General features: G+C 40.4%; 1 protein-coding gene across 1 annotated transcript in view; it reads left to right on the top strand.

The window, feature by feature from the left end:
- The window catches only part of LOC128685456 (glutamyl aminopeptidase-like), a 626,129-nt gene that overhangs the window by 525,640 nt on the left and 77,731 nt on the right, over nucleotides 1-22,758 (top strand). Inside the window, exons 5-6 of the mRNA XM_070082219.1 lie at nucleotides 19,571-19,741; nucleotides 22,390-22,487. Coding sequence (XP_069938320.1) covers nucleotides 19,571-19,741; nucleotides 22,390-22,487 — 269 coding nt within the window. The remainder of the gene's footprint in view (nucleotides 1-19,570; nucleotides 19,742-22,389; nucleotides 22,488-22,758) is intronic.

Below are 22,758 nucleotides of genomic sequence, written 5' to 3'. Positions count from 1 at the left end.
TATTAGTCATATGATAGTGACCTTGTTGTTAGTGGCGTAATAGTGACCTTATTGTTGTTAGTTGTGTGATAGTGGACTTGTTGTTATTAGTCATGTGATAGTGACCTTGTTGTTAGTGGCGTGATAGTGGCCTTGTTGTTGTTAGTGGTGTGATAGTGGCCTTGTTGTTGAGAGCGGTGTGATAGTGGCCTTGTTGTTGTCAGTGGTGTGATAGTGACCTTGTTATTCGTGGTGTGATAGTGACCTTGTTGTTTGTGGTGTGATAGTGACGTTGTTGTTGTTAGAGGTGTGATAGTGACCTTGTTGATGTTAGTTGTGTGATAATGACCTTGTTGTTGCTAGTGGTGTGATAGTGGCCTTGTTTCTGTTAGAGGTGTGATAGTGCACTTGTTGTTATTAGTCATATGATAGTGACCTTGTTGTTAGTGGCGTGATAGTGACCTTGTTCTTGTTAGTGGTGTGATAGTGGACTTGCTGTTAATAGTCATGTGATAGTGACCTTGTTGTTGTTAGTGGCGTGATAGTGACCTTGTTGTTGTTAGTGGTGTGATAGTGGCCTTGTTGTTGTTAGTGGGGTGATAGTGACCTTGGTGTTAGTGGTGTGATAGTGACCTTGTTGTTAGAGGTGTGATAGTGACCTTGTTGTTGTTAGTGGTGTGATAGTGACCTTGTTGTTGCTAGTGGTGTGAAAGTGACCTTGTTTCTGTTAGTGGTGTGATAGTGACCTTATTGTTGCTAGTGGTGTGACAGTAACATTGATGGTGTTAGTGGTGTGATAGTGACCTTGTTGTTGTTAGTGGAGTGATAGTGACCTTGTTGCTGTTAGTGGTGTGATAGTGGCCGTGTTGTTATTAGTGGTGTGATTGTGACCTTGTTGTTGTTAGTGATGTGGTAGTGGACTGGTTGTTGCTAATGGTGTGATAGTGACCTTGATGTTGTTAGTGGCGAGATAGTGACCTTGATGTTGGTAGTGGCGTGATAGTGACCTTCCTGTTGCTAGTGGTGTGATAGTGACCTTGTTGTTGTTAGTGGTGTGATAGTGACCTTGTTGTTAGTGGTGTGGTAGTGACCTTCTTGTTGTTAGTGTTATAGTGACCTTGTTGTTATTAGCGGTGTGATTGTCACCTTGTTGTTAGTGGGGCGATAGTGACCTTGTTGTTAGTGGTGTGATAGTGACCTTGTTGTTAGTAGTGTCATAGTGACCTTTTTGTTGTTAGTGGTGTGACAGTGACATTGTTGTTGTTAGTGGTGTGATAGTGACCTTGTTGTTGTTAGTGGTGTGATAGTGACCTTGTTGTTAGTGGTGTGATAGTGACCTTGTTGTTGTTAATGGAGTGATAGTGACCTTGTTGTCGTTAGTGGTGTGATAGTGACCTTGTTGTTGTTAGTGGTGTGATAGTGACCTTGTTGTTGTTAGTGGTGTGATAGTGACCTTGTTGTTGTTAGTGGTGTGATAGTGACCTTGTTGTTGTTAGTGGTGTGATAGTGACCTTGTTGTTGTTAGTGATGTGATAGTGACCTTGTTGTTATTAGTAGTGTGATAGAGACCTTGTTGTTGTTAGTGATGTGATAGTGACCTTGTTGCTGTTAGTGGTCTGATAGTGGCCTTGTTGTTGTTAGTGGTGTGATAGTGGCCTTGTTGTTGTTAGTGGTGTCATAGTTACCTTGTTGTTGCTAGCGATGTGATAGTGACCTTGTTGTTGTTAGTGGTGTGATAGTGACCTTGTTGTTGTTAGTGGTGTGATAGTGACCTTGTTGTTAGTGGTGTGATAGTGACCTTGATATTAGAAGTGTGATAGTGACCTTGTTAGTGGTGTGACAGTGACCTTGCTGTTGTTAGTGGAGTGATAGTGACCTTGTAGTTGTTAGTGGAGTGGTAGTGACCTTGCTGTTGTTAGTGTTGTAATAGTGACCTTGTTCTTAGTGGTGTGATAGTGACCTTGCTGTTGTTAGTGGTGTGATGGTGACCTGGTTGTTGTTAGTGGTGTGATAATGACCTTGATGTTAGTAGCGTGATGTTGACCTTGTTGTTAGTAGTGTGATGGTGACCTTGTTGTTAGTGTTGTGATACTGACCTTGTTGTTAGTGGTGTGATAGTCACCTTGTTGTTGTTAGTGGTGTGACAGTGGCCTTGTTGTTGTTAGCAGAGTGATAGTGACTTTGTTGTTGTTAGTGGTGGGATAGTGACCTTGTTGCTGTTAGTGGTGTGATAGTAACCTTGTTGTTGTTAGTGATGTGGTAGTGACCTTGTTGTTGTTAGTGTAAAGGTGACCTTGTTGTTGTTGGTGGTGTGATAGTGACCTTTTTGTTAGTGGTGTGATAGTGACCTTGATGTTAGTGGTGTGATATTGACCTCTTTGTTAGTGGTGTGATAGAGACCTTGTTGTCAGTGGTGTGATAGTGAAATTGTTGTTGTTAGTGGTGTGATAGTGACCTTTGTGTTAGTAGTGTGATAGAGACCTTTTTTTTAGTGGTGTGATAGTGACCTTGTTGTTAGTGGGGTGATAGTGACCTTGTTAGTGGTGTGATAGTGACCTTGTTCTTAGTGGTGTGGTATTGACGTTGTTGTTAGTGGTGTGATAGTGACCTTGTTGTTAGTGGTGTGATAGTGACCTTGTTGTTAGTGTTGTGACAGTGACCTTGTTGTTAGTGGCGTGATAGTGACCTTGTTGTTGCTAGTGGTGTGTTAGTGAATTTGTTGTTGCTAGTGGTGTGATTGAGACCTTGTTTCTGTTAGTGGTGTGATAGTGACCTTATTGTTGCTAGTGGCGTGATACTGACCTTGTTGTTGTTAATGGTGTGATAGTGGCCTTGTTGTTATTGGTGGTGTGATGGTGACTTTGTTGTTTTTAGTGGAGTGATAGTGCCCTTGTTGTTGCTAGTGGTGTGATATTTGCCTTGTTATTAGTGGTGTGATTGTGACCTTGTTGCTGTTAGTGGTGTGGTAGTGACCTTGTTGTTGCTAATGGTGAGATAGTGACCTTGATGTTGTTAGTGGCGAGATAGTGACCTTGATGTTGTTAGTGGCATGATAGTGACCTTCCTGTTGCTAGTGGTGTGATAGTGACCTTGTTGTTGTGAGTGGTGTGTTAGTGACCTTGTTGTTGTTAGTAGTGTTACAGTGACCTAGTTGTTATTAGTGATATGATTGTGACCTTGTTGATAGTGGTGCGATAGTGACCTTGTTGCTAGTGGTGTGATAGTGACATTGTTGTTTTTAGTGGAGTGATAGTGTCCTTGTTGTTGTTAATGGTGTGATAGTTACCTTGTTATTAGGTTGTGATAGTGACCTTGTTGTTGTTATTGGTGTGATAGTGACCTTGTTGTTGTTAGTGGTGTGATAGTCACCATGTTGTTAGTGGTGTGATAGTGACCTTGTTGTTGTTAGTGGAGTGAGAGTGACCTTGTTGTTGTTAGTGGTGTGATAGTGACCTTGTTGTTGTTAATGGTGTGATAGTGACCTTGTTGTTAGGGTGTGATAGTGACCTTGTTGTTGTTAGTGGTGTGATGGTGACCTTTTTGTTGTTAGTGATGTGATAGTGATCTTGTAGTTAGTGGTGTGATGGTGACCTTGTTGTCAGTGCTGTGACAGTGACCTTGTTGTTGTTAGTAGTGTGATAGTGACCTTGTTGTTGTTAGTGATGTGATAGTGACATTGTTGTTGTTAGTGGCGTGATTGTGACCTTGTTGTTGTTAGTGGTGTCACACTGGCCTTGTTGTTGATAGTGGAGTGATAGTGACCTTGTTGTTGTTAGTGGTGTGATAGTGACCTTGTTGTTGTTAGTGGCGTGATAGTGACATTGCTGTTGTTAATGATGTGATAATGACCTTGTTTTTGTTAGTGGTGTGATGGTGCCCTTGTTGTTGTTGTTGTTAGTGGTGTGATAGTGACCTTGTTGTTAGTGGTGAGAGGGTGACCTTGTTGTTAGTGGTGTAATAGTGACCTTGCTGTTAGTGGTGTGACAGCGACCTTGTTGTTGTTAGTGGTGTAATAGTGACCTTGTTGTTGTTAGTGGTGTGATAGTGACCTTGTTGTTGTTTGTGATGTGATAGTGACCTTGTTGTTGTTAGTGGTGTGGTGGTGACTTTGTTGTTGTTTGTGATGTGATAGTGATCTTGTTGTTAGTGGTGTGATGGTAACCTTGTTGTTTATGGTGTAATAATAACCTTCTTGTTAGTGGTGTGATACTGACCTTGTTGTTAGTGGTGTGACAGTGACCTTGTTGTTGTTAGTGGTGTGATAGTGACCTTGTTGTTGTTAGTGGTGTGGTAGTGACCTAGTTGTTGTTAGTGGTGTGAGAGTGACCTTGTTGTTATTAGTGGTGTGATTGTGACCTAGTTGATAGTGGTGTGATAGTGACCTTGTTGTTAGTGTTGTCATAGTGACCTTGTTGTTGTTAGTGGTGTGATAGTTACATTGTTGTTGTTAGTGGTGTGAAAGTGACCTTGTTGTTGTTAATGGAGTGATAGTGACCTTGTTGTCGTTAGTAGTGTGATATTGACCTCGTTGTTGTTAGTGGTTTGATAGTGACCTTGTTGTTGTTAGTGGTGTGATAGTGACCTTGTTGTTAGTGGTGTGATAGTGGCCTTGTTAGTTGTGTGATAGTGACCTTGTTGTTAGTGGTGTGGTATTGACCTTGTTGTTAGTGGTGTGATAGTGACCTTGTTGTTAGTGGTGTGATAGTGGCCTTGTTGTTAGTGTTGTGATAGTGACCTAGTTGTTGTTAGTGGTGTGTTAGTGGCCTTGTTGTTGCTAGCGGTTTGATTGTGACCTTGTTTCTGTTAGTGGTGTGATAGTGACGTTATTGTTGCTAGTGGTGTGATACTGACCTTGTTGTTGTTAATGGTGTGATAGAGGACTTGTTGTTATTAGTGGAGTGATGGTGACCTTGATGCTTTTAGTTGTATGATAGTGACCCTGTTGTTGCTAGTGGTGTGATAGTGACCTTGATGTTGTTAGTGGCGTGATAGTGACCTTGCTGTTGGTAGTGGTGTGTTAGTGACCTTGTTGTTGCTAGTGGTGTGACTGTGACCTTGTTTGTGTTAGTGGTGTGATAGTTTCCTTATTGTAGCTAGTGGTGTGATACTGACCTTGTTGTTGTTAATGGTGTGATAGTGGCCTTGTTGTCATTAGTGGTGTGAAGGTGAACTTGTTGTTTTTAGTGGTGTGATAGTGACCTTGTTGTTGTTAGTAGTGTGATAGTGACCTTGTTGTTGTTAGTGGTGTGAAAGTGACCTCGTTGTTGTTAATGGAGTGATAGTGACCTTGTTGTCGTTAGTAGTGTGATATTGACCTCGTTGTTGTTAGTGGTTTGATAGTGACCTTGTTGTTGTTAGTGGTGTAATAGTGACCTTGTTGTTGTTAGTGGTGTGATAGTGACCTTGTTGTTGTTAGTGGTGTGATACTGACCTTGCTGTTAGCGGTGTGATAGTGACCTTGTTGTCGTTAGTGGTGTGATAGTGACCTTGTTGTTAGTGGTGTGATAGTGACCTTGATGTTAGTAGTGTGATAGTGACCTTGTTGTTAGTGGTGTGACAGTGACCTTGTTGTTGTTAGTGGAGTGATAGTGACCTTGTTGTTGTTAGTGGTGTGATAGTGACCTAGTTGTTCTAATGGTGTAATGGTGCCCTTGTTGTTGTTAGTGGTGTCATAGTTACCTTGTTGTTGCTAGCGATGTGATAGCGACCTTGTTGTTGTTAGTGGTGTGATAGTGACCTTGTTGTTAGTGGTGTGATAGTGACCTTGATGTTAGTAGTGTGATAGTGACCTTGTTGTTAGTGTTGTGATAGTGACCTAGTTGTTGTTAGTGGTGTGTTAGTGGCCTTGTTGTTGCTAGCGGTGTGATTGTGACCTTGTTTCTGTTAGTGGTGTGAGAGTGACGTTATTGTTGCTAGTGGTGTGATACTGACCTTGTTGTTGTTAATGGTGTGATAGTGGACTTGTTGTTATTAGTGGAGTGATGGTGACCTTGATGTTTTTAGTTGTGTGATAGTGACCCTGTTGTTGCTAGTGGTGTGATAGTGACCTTGATGTTGTTAGTGGCGTGATAGTGACCTTGCTGTTGGTAGTGGTGTGTTAGTGACCTTGTTGTTGCTAGTGGTGTGATTGTGACCTTGTTTCTGTTAGTGGTGTGATAGTGACCTTGTTGTTGTTAGTGGCGTGATAGTGACCTTGCTGTTGTTAGTGATGTGATAGTGACCTTGTTGCTAGTGGTGTGATGGTGATCTTGTTGTCGTTAGTGGAGTGACAGTGACCTTGTAGTTGTTAGTAGTGTGATAGTGACCTTGTTGTTGTTTGTGGTGTGATAGTGACATTGTTGTTGTTAGTGGTGTCATTGTGACCTTGTTGTTAGTGGTGTGACACTGACCTTGTTGTCGTTAGTGGAGTGACAGTGACCTTGTTGTTGTTAGTGGTGTGATAGTGACCTTGTTGTTGCTAGTGGCGTGATAGTGACCTTGCTGTTAGTGGTGTGAAGGTGACCTTGTTGTCAGTGCTGTGACAGTGACCTTGTTGTTGTTAGTAGTGTGATAGTGACCTTGTTGTTGTTTGTGGTGTGATAGTGACATTGTTGTTGTTAGTGGTGTCATTGTGACCTTGTTGTTGTTAGAGGTGTGACACTGACCTTGTTGTCGTTAGTGGAGTGATAGTGACCTTGTTGTTGTTAGTGGTGTGATAGTGACCTTGTTGTTGTTAGTGGCGTGATAGTGACCTTGCTGTTGTTAGTGATGTGATAGTGACCTTGTTGTTAGTGATGTGATGGTGACCTAGTTGTTGTTGTTAGTGATGTGATAGTGGCGTTGTTGTTAGTGGTGTGATGGTGACCTTGTTGTTAGTGGTGTAATTGTGACCTTGCTGTTAGTGGTGTGATACTGACCTTGTTGTTAATGGTTGGACAGTGACCTTGTTGTTGTTAGTAGTGTGGCAGTGAGCTTGTTGTTGTTAGGGGTGTGATAGTGTCCTTGTTGTTAGTCGTGTGATAGTGACCTTGTTGTTCGTGGTGTGATAGTGACCTTGTTGTTAGTGGTGTTATAGTGACCTTGTTGTTAGGGGTGTGATAGTGACCTTGTTGTTGTTAGTTTTGTGATAGTGACCTTGTTGTTGTTAGTTTTGTGATAGTGTTCTTTGTGATAATAGTGTGATAAGGACCTCGTTGTTAGTGGTGTGATAGTGACCTTGTTGTTAGTGGTGTGATAGTGACCTTGTTGTTGCTAGTGGTGTGATTGTGACCTTGTTTCTGTTAGTGGTGCGATAGTGACCTTATTGTTACTAGTGGTGTGATACTGACCTTGTTGTTGTTAGTGGCGTGAAAGTGACCTTGCTGTTGTTAGTGATGTGATAGTGACCTTGTTGTTATTGGTGTGATAGTGACCTTGTTGTTGTTGTTAGTGGTGTGATAGTGACGTTGTTGTTAGTGGTGTGATGGTGACCTTGTTGTTTGTGGTGTAATTGTGACCATGCTGTTAGTGGTGTGATACTGACCTTGTTGTTAGTGGTGTGACAGTGACCTTGTTGTTGTTAGTAGTGTGACAGAGAGCTTGTTGTTGTTAGGGGTGTGATAGTGACCTTGTTGTTTGTGGTGTGATAGTGACGTTGCTGTTAGTGGTGTGATAGTGACCTTGTTGTTCTTAGTGGTGAGATAGTTACCTTGTTGTTGCTAGTTGTGTGATAGTGACCTTGTTGTTGGTAGTGGTGTAATAGTGACCTTGTTTTTGTTAGTGGTGTGATAGTGACCTTGTTGTTGTTAGTGGTGTGATGGCCACCTTGTTGTTAGTGGTGTGATAGTGACCTTGTTGTTCTTAGTGGAGTAATAGTGACCTTGTTGTTCTTAGTGGTGTGATAGTGACCTTCTTGTTGTTAGTGGTGTGATAGTGGCCTTGTTGTTAGGGTGTGATAGTGACCTTGTTGTTGTTAGTGATGTGATAGTGACCTTCTTGTTGTTAGTGGTGTGATAGACATCTTGTTGTTAGTTGTATGATACTGACCTTGTTGTTGTTAGTGGAGTGATAGTGACCTTGTTGCTGTTAGTGGTGTGATAGTGACCTTGTTGTTGTTACTGGCGTGATAATGACCTTGTTGATAGGGTGTGATAGTGACCTTGTTGTTGTTAGTGGTGTGATGGTGACCTAGTTGTTTTTAGTGGTGTGATAGTGATCTTGTTGCTAGTGGTGTGAAGGTGACCTTGTTGTCAATGCTGTGACAGAGACCTTGTTGTTGTTTGTAGTGTGATAGTGACCTTGTTGTTGTTAGTGGTGTGATAGTGACTTTGTTGTTGTTAGTGGTGTGATTGTGACCTTGTTGTTGTTAGTGGCGTGATAGTGACCTTGCTGTTGTTAGTGATGTGATAGTGACCTTGTTGTTCTTAGTGGTGTGATGATGACCTTGTTGTTGTTAATGGTGTGATAGTGATGTTGTTGTTAGTGGCGTAAAGGTGACCTTGTTGTTAGTGGTGTAATAGTGACCTTGCTGTTAGTGGTGTGATAGTGACCTTGTTGTTGTTATTGGTGTGATAATGACCTTGTTCTTGTTGTTAGTGGTGTGATGGCGACCTTGTTGTTGTTAGTGGTGTTACAGTGACCTTGTTCTTAGTGGTGTGATGGTGACCTTGTTGATAATGGTGTAATAATGACCTTGTTGTTAGTGGTATGATACTGACCTTGTTAGTGGTGTGACAGTGTCCTTGTTGTTGTTAGTGGTGTGATAGTGACCTTGTTGTTGTTAGTGGTGTATAGTGACCTTGTTGTTGTTAGTGGTGTGATAGTGACCTTGTTGTTGCTAATGGTGTTATAATGACCTTGTCGTTGATAGTGGTGTGACAGTGACCTTGTTGTTGTTAGTGGTATGTTAGTAACCTTGTTATTAGTTGTGTGATAGTGACCTTGTTGTTAGTGGTGTGACAATGACCTTGTTGTTAGTGGTGTGATAGTGACCATGTTATTAGTGGTGTGATAGTGACTTTGTTGTTATTGGTTTGATAGTGACCTCGTTGTTAGTGGTGTGATAGTGACCTTGTTGTTAGTGGTGTGATAGTGACCTTGTTGTTAGTGGCGTGATAGTAACCTCGTTGCTAGTGATGTGATAGTGACCTTGTTGTTAGTGGTGTGATAGTGACCTTGTTAGTGGGGTGATAGTGACCTTCTTGTTATTGGTGCGATAGTGACCTTATTGTTAGTGGTATGATTGTGACCTTGTTGTTAGTGGTGTGATAGTGACCGCGTTGTTAATGGTGCGATAGTGACATTGTTGTTAGTGGTGTGATAGTGACCTCGTTGTTAGTGGTGTGATAGTGACCTTGTTGTTAGTGGTGTGATAGTGACCTTGTTAGTTGGGTGATAGTGACCTTCTTGTTATTGGTGCCATAGTGACCTTATTGTTAGTGGTATGATTGTGACCTTGTTGTTTGTGGTGTGATAGTGACCTTGTTGACAGTGGTGTGACAGTGACCTTGTCGTTATTGGTGGGATAGTGACCTTGTTGTTAGTGGTGCGATAGTGACCATGTAATTAGTGGTGTGATAGTGACTTTGTTGGTATTGGTGTGATAGTGACCTTGTTGTTAGTATTGTGATAGTGACCTTGGTGTTAATGGTGTGATAGTGACCTCGTTGTTAGTGGTGTGATAGTGACCTTGTTGTTAGTGGTGTGATAGTGACCTCGTTGTTAGTGGAGTGATAGTGACCTTGTTGTTAGTGGTGTAATAGTGACCTCGTTCTTAGTGGTGTGGTAGTGACCTTGTTGTTGTTAGCTGAGTGATAGTGACCTTGTTGTTGTTAGTGGTGTGAAAGTGACCTTGTTGTTGTTAGTGGTGTAATAGTGACCTTCTTGTTCGTGGTGTGATAGTGACCTTGTTGTTGTTAGTGGTGTGATGGTCACTTTGTTTTTCTTAGTGGTGTGATAGTGACCTTGATGTTAGTAGTGTGATGGTGGCCTTGTTGCTAGTGTTGTGATAGTGACCTTGTTGTTAGTGGTGTGATGCTGACCTTGTTGTTAGTGGTGTGACAGTGACTTTGTTGTTGTTAGTGGTGTGATAGTGACCTTACTGTTGTTAGTGACGTGGTATTGACCTTGTTGTTGTTTGTGAGGTGGTGACCTTGTTGTTGTTGGTGGTGTGATAGTGACCTTGTTGTTAGTGGTGTGATGGTGACCTTGTTGTTAGTGATGTGATACTGACCTTGTTGTAAGTGGTGTGACAGTGACCTCGTTGTTGTTAGTGGAGTGATAGTGACCTCGTTGTTATTGTTAGTGGTGTCATAGTGACCTTGTTGTTGCTAGTGGTGTGATAGTGCTCTTGTTGATAGTGGTGTGACAGTGACATTGTTGTTGTTTGTGGTGTGATAGTGACCTTGTTGTTAGTGGTGTGACAGTGACCTTGATGTTAGTGGTGTGACAGTGACCTTGTTTTTAGTGGTGTGTTAGTGACCTTGTTGTTACTTGTGTGATAGTGGCCTTGTTGTTAGTGTTGTGATAGTGACCTAGTTGTTAGTGGTGTGATAGTGACCATGTTATTAGTTGTGTGATAGTGACATTGTTGTTATTGGTGTGATAGTGACCTTGTTCTTAGTGGTGTGATAGTGACCTTGTTGTTTGTGGTGTGATAGTGACCTGTTTGTTAGTGGTGTGATAGTGACCTTGTTGTTAGTTGTGTGATAGTGACCTCGTTGTTAGTGGTGACCTTGCTGTTAGTGGTGTGATAGTGACCTCGTTGTTATTGGTGTGGTAATGACTTTGTTGTTAGTGGTGTGATAGTGACCTTGTTAGTGGGGTGATAGTGACCTTGTTAGTGGGGTGATAGTGACCTTGTTGTTAGTGGTACGATAGTGACCTTATTGTTAGTGGTGTTATTGTGACTTTGATGTTTGTGGTGTGATAGTGACCTTGTTGACAGTGGTGTTACAGTGGCTTTGTTGTTAATGGTGTGATAGTGACCTTGTTGTTAGTGATGTGATAGAGACCATGTTATTAGTGGTGTGATAGTAACTTTGTTGTTATTGGTGTGATAGTGACCTTGTTGTTAGTGGTGTGACAGTGACCTTGTTGTTGTTAGTGGTGTGATATTGACCTTGCTGTTGTTAGTGTTGTGATAGTGACCTTGCTGTTGTTAGTGGTGTGATAGTGACCTTGTTGTTAGTGGTGTGACAGTGACCTTGTTGTTGTTAGTAGAGTGATAATGACCTTGTTGTTGTTAGTGGTGTGATAGTGACCTTGCTGTTGTTAGTGATGTGGCAGTGACGTTCTTGTTGTTAGTGTGATGGTGACCTTGTTGTTGGTGGTGTAATTGTGACGATGCTGTTAGTGGTGTGATACTGACCTTGTTGTTAATGGTGTGACAGTGACCTTGTTGTTGTTAATAGTGTGACAGTGAGCTTGTTATTGTTAGGGGTGTGATAGTGACCTTGTTGTTTGTGGTGTGATAGTGACCTTGCTGTTAGTGGTGTGATAGTGACCTTGTTGTTGTTAGTGGTGTGATAGTGACCTTGTTGTTGTTAGTAGTGTAATAGTGACCTTGTTTTTGTTAGTGGTGTGATAGTGACCTTGTTGTTGTTAGTGGTGTGATAGTCACCTTGTTGTTAGTGGTGTGATAGAGACCTTGTTGTTGTTAGTGGAGTAATAGTGACCTTGTTGTTCTTAGTGGTGTGATAGTGACCTTGTTGTTGTTAGTGGTGTGATAGTGGCCTTGTTGTTAGGGTGTGATAGTGACCTTTTTTTGTAAGTGATGTGATAGTGACCTTGTTGTTGTTAGTGGTGTGATAGACATCTTGTTGTTAGTTGTGTGATAGTGACCTTGTTGTTGTTAGTTGTGTGATAGTGACCTTGTTGTTGTTATTGGTGTGATAGTGACCTTGTTGTTGTTACTGGCGTGATAATGACCTTGTTGTTAGGGTGTAATAGTGACCTTGTTGTTGTTAGTGGTGTGATGGTGACCTAGTTCTTGTTAGTGGTGTGATAGTGATCTTGTTGTTAGTGGTGTGAAGGTGACCTTGTTGTCAATGGTGTGACAGAGACCTTGTTGTTGTTTGTAGTGTGATAGTGACCTTGTTGTTGTTAGTGGTGTGATAGTGACATTGTTGTTGTTAGTGGTGTGATTGTGACCTTGTTGTTGTTAAGGCGTGATAGTGACCTTGCTGTTGTTAGTGATGTGATAGTGACCTTGTTGTTCTTAGTGGTGTGATGGTGACCTTGTTGTTGTTGTTAATGGTGTGATAGTGACGATGTTGTTAGTGGAGTAATGGTGACCTTGTTGTTAGTGTTGTAATAGTGACCTTGCTGTTAGTGGTGTGATACAGACCTTGTTGTTAGTGGTGTGACAGTGACCTTGTTGTTGTTAATAGTGCGACAGTGAGCTTGTTGTTGTTAGTGGTGTGATAGTGACCTTGTTGTTGTTAGTGGTGTGATAGTGACCTTCTTCTTGTTGTTAGTGGTGTGATGGTAACCTTCTTGTTGTTAGTGGTGTTATAGTGACCTTGTTATTAGTGGTGTGATGGTGACCTTGTTGTTAATGGTGTAATAATGACCTTGTTGTTAGTGGTGTGATACTGACCTTGTTAGTGGTGTGACAGTGACCTTGTTGTTGTTAGTGGTGTGATAGTGACCTTGTTGTTGTTAGTGGTGTATAGTGACCTTGTTGTTGTTAGTGGTGTGATAATGACCTTGTTGTTGCTAGTGGTGTTATAATGACCTTGTCGTTGATAGTGGTGTGACAGTGACCTTGTTGTTGTTAGTGGTGTGTTAGTAACCTTGTTGTTAGTTGTGTGATAGTTACCTTGTTGTTAGTGGTGTGACAATGACCTTGTTGTTAGTGGTGTGATAGTGACCATGTTGTTAGTGGTGTGATAGTGACTTTGTTGTTATTGGTTTTGATAGTGACCTCGTTGTTAGTGGTGTGATAGTGACCTTGTTGTTAGTGGTGTGATAGTGACCTTGTTGTTAGTGGCGTGATAGTGACCTCGTTGCTAGTGATGTCATAGTGACCTTGTTGTTAGTGGTGTGATAGTGACCGCGTTGTTAATGGTGTGATAGTGACATTGTTGTTAGTGGTGTGATAGTGACCTAGTTGTTAGTGGTGTGTTAGTGACCTTGTTGTTAGTGGTGTGAGAGTGACCTTGTCAGTGGGGTAATAGTGACCTTCTTGTTAGTAGTGCGATAGTGACCTTATTGTTAGTGGTATGATTGTGACCTTGTTGTTTGTGGTGTGATAGTGACCTTGTTGACAGTTGTGTGACAGTGACCTTGTTGTTAGTGGTGGGATAGTGACCTTGTTGTTAGTGGTGCGATAGTGACCATGTTATTAGTGGTGTGATAGTGACTTTGTTGGTATTGGTGTGAGAGTGACCTTGTTGTTAGTATTGTGTTAATTGGTGTTAATGGTGTGATAGTGACCTCGTTGTTAGTGGAGTGATAGTGACCTTGTTGTTAGTGGTGTGATAGTGACCTCGTTGTTAGTGGAGTGATAGTGACCTTGTTGTTAGTGGTGTAATAGTGACCTCGTTGTTAGTGGTGTGGTAGTGACCTTGTTGTTGTTAGCTGAGTGATAGTGACCTTGTTGTTGTTAGTGGTGTAATAGTGACCTTCTTGTTAGTGGTGTGATAGTGACCTTGTTGTTGTTAGTGGTGTGATGGTGACCTTGTTTTTCTTAGTGATGTGATAGTGACCTTGATGTTAGTAGTGTGATGTTGGCCTTGTTGCTAGTGTTGTGATAGTGACCTTGTTGTTAGTGGTGTGATTCTGACCTTGTTGTTAATGGTGTGACAGTGACCTTGTTAGTGGGGTGACAGTGACCTTCTTGTTAGTGGTGCGATAGTGACCTTATTGTTAGTGATGTTATTGTGACCTTCTTGTTTGTGGTGTGATAGTGACCTTGTTGTTAGTGGTGTGATAGTGACCTTCTTGTTAGTGGTGTGATAGTGACCTTGTTTTTTGTGGTGTGATAGTGACCTTATTTTTGCTAGTGGTGTGATAGTGACCTTGTTGTTGTTAGTGGTGTGATAGTGACCTTGTTGTTAGTGGTCTGATAGTGACCTTGTTGTTGTTAGTGATGTGATAGTGACTTTGTTGTTAGTGGTGTGATAGTGATCTTGTTGTTATTGGTTTGATAGTGACCTTGTTGTTAGTGGTGTGATAGTGACCTTGTTGTTAGTGGTGTGATAGTGACCTTGTTGTTAGTGGTGTGATAGTGACGTTGTTGTTAGTGTTGTGTTAGTGACCTTGTTGTTAGCGGTGGGATAGTGACGTTGTTGTGTGTGGTGTGATAGTTACCTTGTTATTTGTGGCGTGATAGTGACCTTGTTGTTGTTAGTGGTGTGATTGTGACCTTGTTGTTAGTGGTGTGATAGTGACCTTGTTGTTAATGGTGTGACAGTGACCTTGCTGTTAGTTGCATGATAGTGGCCGTGTTGTTAGTGATGTGATAGTGACCTTGTTGTTAGTGGTGTGATAGTGACCTTGTTGTTAGTGGTGTGATAGTGACCTTGTAAAGTAAAAGGACACAAGTGCAACTAATGTGACATTTATTGTGGCAACGTTTCGCTCTCCAGGAGCTTTATCAAGCCATTACAAACAATACATGGACACAGAGGGTATATAAAGGCTCAGAGTGAGGTGCAATACTAGTGAGGTAACATTTCGATGTTCACTAGTGGTAGTAGTAGTAGTAGTAGTAGTAGTAGTGGTAGTGGTAGTGACAAAAGTAATACAATATGATAAAGCAATTAATTCGTACAAGAATAAAAGGATATAAAAGCTATTACTTGGGTAACATAAAAATAGGTTGGACAAATATAGACTGGAAAGAGGCAGCTTGTTTCAGTGTTCACTCTCTGTAATGTGCTTTGTGTAGTATAACAGGAGAGACTGTGTGATGGCAGGGTTTACTGTTTTCAGGAGGATTCTTGCTAAGACTTCGGAGATGGTGAAGCTGCCGTTGTTTTGTTTAATTGTATTCGAAACAGCGATCAGTGCTGATTCAAGGCACTTGCGTGTGCGGAAATTAGTTTCTTTGATCACTAATTGGGCGTCTCTGAACTTCTTGAGATGATTGGTGGAATGTCGGTGTTGTACACAGGCGTTGTTCAAGTTATCGTTCTTACATGGGTAAATGTGTTCATTGAGGCGGGTGTCGAGGTTTCTTGCTGTTTCACCTACGTAAATCTTGTCACAGCCTCCACAGGGTATAGTGTAAACTCCTGCATTGACTGGTTCGTGGTGCTTGGATTGTGTCCTGGTTAGATCCTTTAGTGAAGTGCTAGAAGTGGTGTGATAGTGACCTTGTTGTTAGTGGTGTGATAGTGATCTTGTTGTTATTGGTGTGATAGTGACCTTGTTGTTAGTGGTGTGATAGTGACCTTGTTGTTAGTGGTGTGATAGCTACCTTGTTCTTAGTATTGTGTTGGTGACCTTGTTGTTAGTGGTGGGATAGTGACCTTGTTGTGAGAGGTGTGATAGTTACCTTGTTGTTAGTGGCGTGATAGTGACCTTGTTGTTGTTAGTGGTGTGATAGTGACCTTGTTGTTTGTGGTGTGATAGTGACCTTGTTGTTAGTGGTGTGACAGTGACCTTGTTGTTAGTTGCGTGATAGTGACCGTGTTGTTAGTGGTGTGTTAGTGACCTTGTTGTTTGTGGTGTGATATTGACCTTGTTGTTAGTGGTGTGATAGTGACCTTGTTGTTGTTAGTGGTGTGATAGTGATCTTGTTGTTAGTGGTGTGATAGTGACCTTGTTGTTAGTGGTGTGATACTGACCTTGTTGTTAGTGGCGTGATAGTGACCTTGTTGTTAGAGTTTTGATAGTGACCTTGTTGTTAGTGGTGTGATAGTGACCTTGTTGTTAGTGGTGTGATAGTGACCTTGTTGTTAATGTCGTGATAGTGACCTTGTTGTTAGTGCTGTGATAGTGACCTTGTTGCTGTGTTGTGATAGTGACCTTGTTGTTAGTGGTGTGATAATGTCCTTGTTGTTAGTGGTGTGATAATGACCTTGTTGTTAGTGTTGTGATAGTGACCTTGTTGTTAGTGGTGTGATAGTTACCCTTTTGTTAGTGGTGTGATAGTGACCTTGTTGTTAGTGGTGTGATGATGACCTTGTTGTTAGTGGTGTGATAGTGACCTTGTTGTTAGTGGCGTGATAATGACCTTGTTGTTAGTGTTGTGATAATGACCTTGTTGTTAGTTGCGTGATAATGACCTTGTTGTTAGTGTTGTGATAGTGACCTTGTTGTTAGTGGCGTGATAGTGACCTTGTTGTTGTTAGTTTTGTGATAGTGACCTTGTTGTTATTGGTGTGATAGTGACCTTGCTGTTAGTGTTGTAATAGTGACCTTGTTGTTAGTGGTGTGATAATGACCTTGTTGCTAGTGTTGTGCTAGTGACCTTGTTGTTAGTGGTGAGATAATGACCTTGTTGTTAGTGTTGTGATAGTGACCGTGTTGTTAGTGGTGTGATAGTGACCTTGTTGTTAGTGACGTGATAATGACCTTGTTGTTAGTGGTGTGATAGTGACCTTGTTGTTAGTGGCGTGATAATGACCTTGTTGTTAGTGTTGTGATAGTGACCTTGTTCTTAGTGTTGTGATAGTGACCTTGTTGTTAGTGTTGTGATAGTGACCTTGTTGTTTGTGTTGTAATAGTGACCTTGTTGTTTGTGTTGTGATAGTGATCTTGTTGTTAGTGTTGTGATAGTGACCTTGTTGTTAGTGTTGTGATAGTGACCTTGTTGTTAGTGTTGTGATAGTGACCTTGTTAGTGTTGTGATAGTGACGTTGTTGTTAGTGTTGTGATAGTGACCTTGTTGTTAGTGGTGTGATAGTGACCTTGTTGTTAGTGTTGTGATAGTGACCTTGTTGTTAGTGTTGTGATAGTGACCTTGTTGTTAGTGTTGTGATAGTGACCTTGTTGTTAGTGTTGTGATAGTGACTTTTGTTGTTAGTGTTGCGATAGTGACCTTTTTGTTAGTGTTGTGATAGTGACCTTGTTGTTAGTGTTGTGATAGTGACCTTGTTAGTGTTGTGATAGTGACCTTGTTGTTAGTGTTGTGATAGTGACCTTCTTGTTAGTGTTGTGATAGTGACCTTGTTGTTAGTGGTGTGATAGTGACCTTGTTGTTAGTATTGTGATAGTGACCTTGTTGTTAGTGTCGTGATAGTGACCTTGTTAGTGTTGTGATAGTGACCTTGTTGTTAGTGTTGTGATAGTGACCTTGTTGTTAGTGTTGTGATAGTAACCTTGTTGTTAGTGTTGTGATAGTGACTTTGTTAGTGTTGTGATATTGACCTTGTTGTTAGTGTTGTGATAGTGACCTTGTTGTTAGTGTTGTGATAGTGACCTTGTTGTTAGTGTTGTGATAGTGACCTTGTTGTTAGTGTTGTGATAGTGACCTTGTTGTTAGTGTTGTGATAGTGACCTTGTTAGTGTTGTGATAATGACCTTGTTAGTGTTGTGATAGTGACCTTGTTGTTAGTGTTGTGATAGTGACCTTGTTGTTAGTGTTGTGATAGTGACCTTGTTGTTAGTGTTGTGATAGTGACCTTGTTGTTAGTGTTGTGATAGTGACCTTGTTGTTAGTGTTGTGATAGTGACCTTCTTAGTGTTGTGATAGTGACCTTGTTGTTAGTGTTGTGATAGTGACCTTGTTGTTAGTGTTGTGATAGTGACCTTGTTGTTAGTGTTGTGATAGTGACCTTATTGTTAGTGTTGTGATAGTGACCTTGTTGTTAGTGTTGTGATAGTGACCTTGTTGTTTGTGTTGTGATAGTGACCTTGTTGTTCGTGTTGTGATAGTGACCTTGTTGTTAGTGTTGTGATAGTGACCTTGTTGTTAGTGTTGTGATAGTGACCTTGTTGTTGGTGGTGTGATAGTGACGTTGTTGTTGTTAGTGTTGTGATAGTGACCTTGTTGTTAGTGGTGTGATAGTGACCTTGTTGTTAGTGTTGTGATAGTGACCTTGTTGTTAGTGGTGTGATAGTGACCTTGTTGTTAGTGTTGTGATAGTGACCTTGTTGTTAGTGTTGTGATAGTGACCTTGTTGTTAGTGGTGTGATAGTGACGTTGTTGTTAGTGTTGTGATAGTGACCTTGTTGTTAGTGTTGTGATAGTGACCTTGTTGTTAGTGTTGTGATAGTGACCTTGTTGTTAGTGTTGTGATAGTGACCTTGTTGTTAGTGTTGTGATAGTGACCTTGTTGTTAGCGTTGTGATAGTGACCTTGTTAGTGTTGTGATAGTGACCTTGTTGTTAGTGTTATGATGGTGACCTTGTTGTTAGTGTTGTGATAGTGACCTTGTTGTTAGCGTTGTGATAGTGACCTTGTTAGTGTTGTGATAGTGACCTTGTTGTTAGTGTTATGATAGTGACCTTGTTGTTAGTGTTGTGATAGTGACCTTGTTTTTAGTGTTGTGATAGTGACCTTGTTGTTAGTGTTGTGATAGTGACCTTGTTTTTAGTGTTGTGATAGTGACCTTGTTGTTAGTGTTGTGATAGTGACCTTGTTTTTAGTGTTGTGATAGTGACCTTGTTGTTAGTATTGTGATAGTGACCTTGTTGTTAGTGTTGTGATAGTGACCTTGTTGTTAGTGTTGTGATAGTGACCTTGTTGTTAGTGTTGTGATAGTGACTTTGTTGTTAGTGTTGTGATAGTGACCTTGTTGTTAGTGTTGTGATAGTGACCTTGTTGTTAGTGTTGTGATAGTGACCTTGTTGTTAGTGTTGTGATAGTGACCTTGTTGTTAGTGTTGTGATAGGGACCTTGTTGTTAGTGTTGTGATAGTGACCTTGTTGTTAGTGTTGTGATAGTGACCTTGTTGTTAGTGTTGTGATAGTGACCTTGTTGTTAGTGTTGTGATAGTGATCTTGTTGTTAGTGTTGTGATAGTGACCTTGTTGTTAGTGTTGTGATAGTGACCTTGTTGTTAGTGTTGTGATAGTGACCTTTTTAGTGTTGTGATAGTGACCTTGTGGGAGTGAAAGTAACATGATCTCATAAAATTGTTTTTAGTTTTGCTGTATTTGATTTCTTTTATGGTATGAGAAATATTACATGTGCTAGTGTACGTACACTCGGAATTATCTTAATTCTTAAGGAGGCTGTCGCTTAATTATTTAATCCCTGTTCTAAGAATTAAAATACTCTTAGTTAGTGTTGATCAAGAGACATGCAGCCTTAATGACCATCGTGTTGTCGATAGTCTTTTAACCGATTTAAACCACCAACCAGACGTGTTCAATGAAAGCGCTTTGTATGTATCCTCTTAGGGTTTAATTTAATCCCTATTTTAAAGTATCCTTAACTGGTGTTGAACAGTTTACATGCAGACTGTGTAGTCGATAGGCTTTAAACAGAAGTAATGAATCAAGTGACGAAATGAAGATGTCTGTTGCCCCTACCATTCCCGTGCTCAAACTCCAGTAAAAATGGATGGATCGATGTGATTTTTGCCTTGATTTCCTTATACCTTGAATCTCTGTCATCGCTCGTAAACACAGTATCATTCACACACATGCACATATATGTTTTTCATCTTGTAATCACATACCGTTTCAGCTAATATATATATATATATATATATATATATATATTTACCCTTTGTCAGACATGATAGCTATCCCAGACTTCATCTCTGGGGCGATGGAACACTGGGGTCTGATCACCTACCGTGAGGTCAACCTTCTCTACGACGAGCGAAGTTCCTCATCCTACAACAGGAAGAAAGTAGCTGCTGTAGTGGCTCATGAACTCGCTCACATGTGGTTCGGAAACCTGGGTAATTGATAGTCAACATTTTGTCTTAATGTCTGATTTTATAATGTGTGCTTAGGTGTGTCTTTCTATTTTGTTGGTTGTTATTTCAGGGTCAGGGTTAGTCTTTATTTTCACTCTATGATTTTTCGACCATTCATATGAAACTTAATGTGTTATAAGTACTGTATGTTGTCTGAGGGACATTTTCTTTTATGAAACGTTCCCTACGCTTAATATATCTCTTTATTTTATATTATTTTCGTAATAATTTTGCTCTTTGCTGTAATCTGTTTCCTTTCTGCTTCATTCCTTCTGTTAATTCTCATTTTTTAACGTTTTTGTCTCTGTAAACCTTTAAAGCACAATTTTTAAATATGTCTATATTATTTTCATATAGTCGGACTTGAGTCCTGGAAATGGGAAGTACAATGTTTGCACTTTAAAGGAGGGGTTTGGGATATTGGCAGTTTGGAGGGATATGTTGTGTATCTTTATATATGTATGCTTCTAGACTGTTGTATTCTGAGCACCTCTGCAAAAACAGTGATAATGTGCGAGTGTGGTGAAAGTGTTGAATGATGATGAAAGTATTTTCTTTTTGGGGATTTTCTTTCTTTTTTGGGTCACCCTGCCTCGGTGGGAGACGGCCGACTTGTTGAAAAAAAAAAAAAAAAAAAAAATTTATTCAACTTACCTTCACTTTACATCCTTCGTTTTATTATGCATCAAACTAACCTCAATATAATTTACGCTAAATAAGAGAATACTTTAAAATTTACTCTCATACTATCAATATTTGTTGCATTCTCTCTCTTTCCCTATATTTCCCAAGCTTCCCTTCTAAAAAAACTTGTTGAGAATATTTCTCCATATTTTAATTTAAACATCGAATATTTATGTGTATAATAACGTTAAGGAATGTTTTAAACTTGTGTTTTGATTATTAATTTTTTTTTTACCCCATCGTTCGTATTCCACCGTGACAAGGTAATCTACACGATAGTGATTGTTTTCCTTCTTTGAGTCACCTTAGAATGATGGAAGGAAAACAAATATCCTGGTGACTGTTTTAGTAAATTGAGAGATATAAGTCTTTACCTGAAGTAGCTGAATAACACGAAAATATCTGATCACCAGTATTTTAGCATCGTCTTTGGAGACCATCTTAAATTACTTCGTCTTTCCTCCTGGTTTTACAGTATTGAGAGCTTAGCTGATTTGACTTCCAAGTAAAGCTCAGCATGTCTCCAGAGTACGAAGTGTATAGCTTCTGACACTGCTGTACCCAGCTGTGTTTAACTCTAAGAAACACAGAGAATGTTTAGCTTCTTCGCAGTACTGACTATTCAGACTCCGGCACCACTCTACTTAGTATTAGAGAAATAATATATATATATATATATATATATATATATATATATATATATATATATATATATATATATATATATATATATATATATATATATATATATATATATATAATTTTCAAAAATAGAAGGAGTAATCCAGTTGAAGGTTTCCGTCAGATGACCAGAAGCTCCAGTGGCGGGTTATCATATGACTAAGACCCGCGTCAGGAAACACTTGTCCTGTTTCCTGACCAATCTTACCTAACCTTACCTACTCAGTGTTTAGCTTCTGATACCACATTATTGAGATCTTACCTTCTCTTTTCACAATACTGAGTATTTAGCTTTCAACCTTACATTACTGAATGTTTAGCTTAATCTTCACGTACTGAATGTTTAACTGTTGGCTCTACTGTATTGAGTTAATTTAGCTTCAAGCTTCATAATACTAAGCGTTTAGCTTCTGACTTCACAGTACTGTTTTAGCTTCTGACTTCACAGTACTGTTTTAGCTTCTGACTTCACAGTACTGTTTTAGCTTCTTACTAAACAATACTAAATAGTTTATCTTATGGCTTCACGGTACTCGGTAGTTAAGCTTCTGGCATCACAGTGCTGAATGTTTTAAACTCGGATTACGTGTGAACACATTAGATCGGTGCCCACGTACAAATTACAATTTTCTGTTACATTTACACATTACGGAATTCTTGTTTCAGTGATACAAGTGAGGAAAAAACTATGATTCATACTTTATGGTTGTATCCAGAATGATATCAGTTTTCAGTCACACTGGGATATGGTGATAGAGTAAAGCCGTCCTTGCTACCGCTTTCTAGTTAGATTCAGGTCTAATTGTCTGATTCACTGGTGTCCTACCTAGTAAAGTGACTGCTGCCAGAACTCTGAGACACGAGTTGGAATGCCACTTACACACTCCAATCCTTAAATCATGGATTAGTGTAAACTCTTAGTGTAAATGCTCAGAGAGATATTCCTCTCAGTGTATCTACTCTCAGGAAATCATCAGTACTCTTAGGAAATCAGCAGTATTCTTTAGAAATCCGAAGTATTCTTAGGAAATCCCCTGTACGCTTAGGAAATCCTCGGGATTTTGTAGCTAGTAAGTGACCTCTGCCTCTTCTTTACTCATGAAAAGCAATGCTGAAAGGATATTTTTTATTGTGTCAGTGTTCCTGTGGTCGTCACGGGAAGTTGGTCTCAGCAAAGAGTCTCCATATATTCGTCGACATATCTGTTTACTCAGATTTCCTCTTTGCATCTTGTGTGACTGTGTCGTGTGTGTTGCGGAGAGCAGTCACCTTGGAGTGGTGGGACGACCTCTGGCTCAATGAAGGCTTTGCTAGCTACATCGAATACAAGGGCGTCGACCACTATGAGAAGGACTGGGATATGGTAAGTCCAGGGACAGAGGGATATATATATATATATATATATATATATATATATATATATATATATATATATATGTGTGTGTGTGTGTGTGTGTTTGTGTGCGTGTGTATGTGTGTGTGTGTGTGTGTGTGTGTGTGTGTGTGTGTGTGTGTGTGTGTGTGTGTATGTGTGTGTGTGTGTCTGTGTGTGTGTGTGTGTCTGTGTGTGTGTGTGTGTGTGTGTGTGTGTGTGTGTGTGTGTGTGTGTGTGTGTGTGTGTGTGTATGTGTGTG

The sequence above is a fragment of the Cherax quadricarinatus genome, chromosome 1 (genome assembly GCF_038502225.1).
Source record: "Cherax quadricarinatus isolate ZL_2023a chromosome 1, ASM3850222v1, whole genome shotgun sequence".
In the NCBI taxonomy this organism is placed as follows: Eukaryota; Metazoa; Arthropoda; class Malacostraca; order Decapoda; family Parastacidae; genus Cherax; species Cherax quadricarinatus.
Note: the sequence above shows the minus strand (reverse complement) of the source record. Positions and strands in the feature narration are given on the sequence as shown.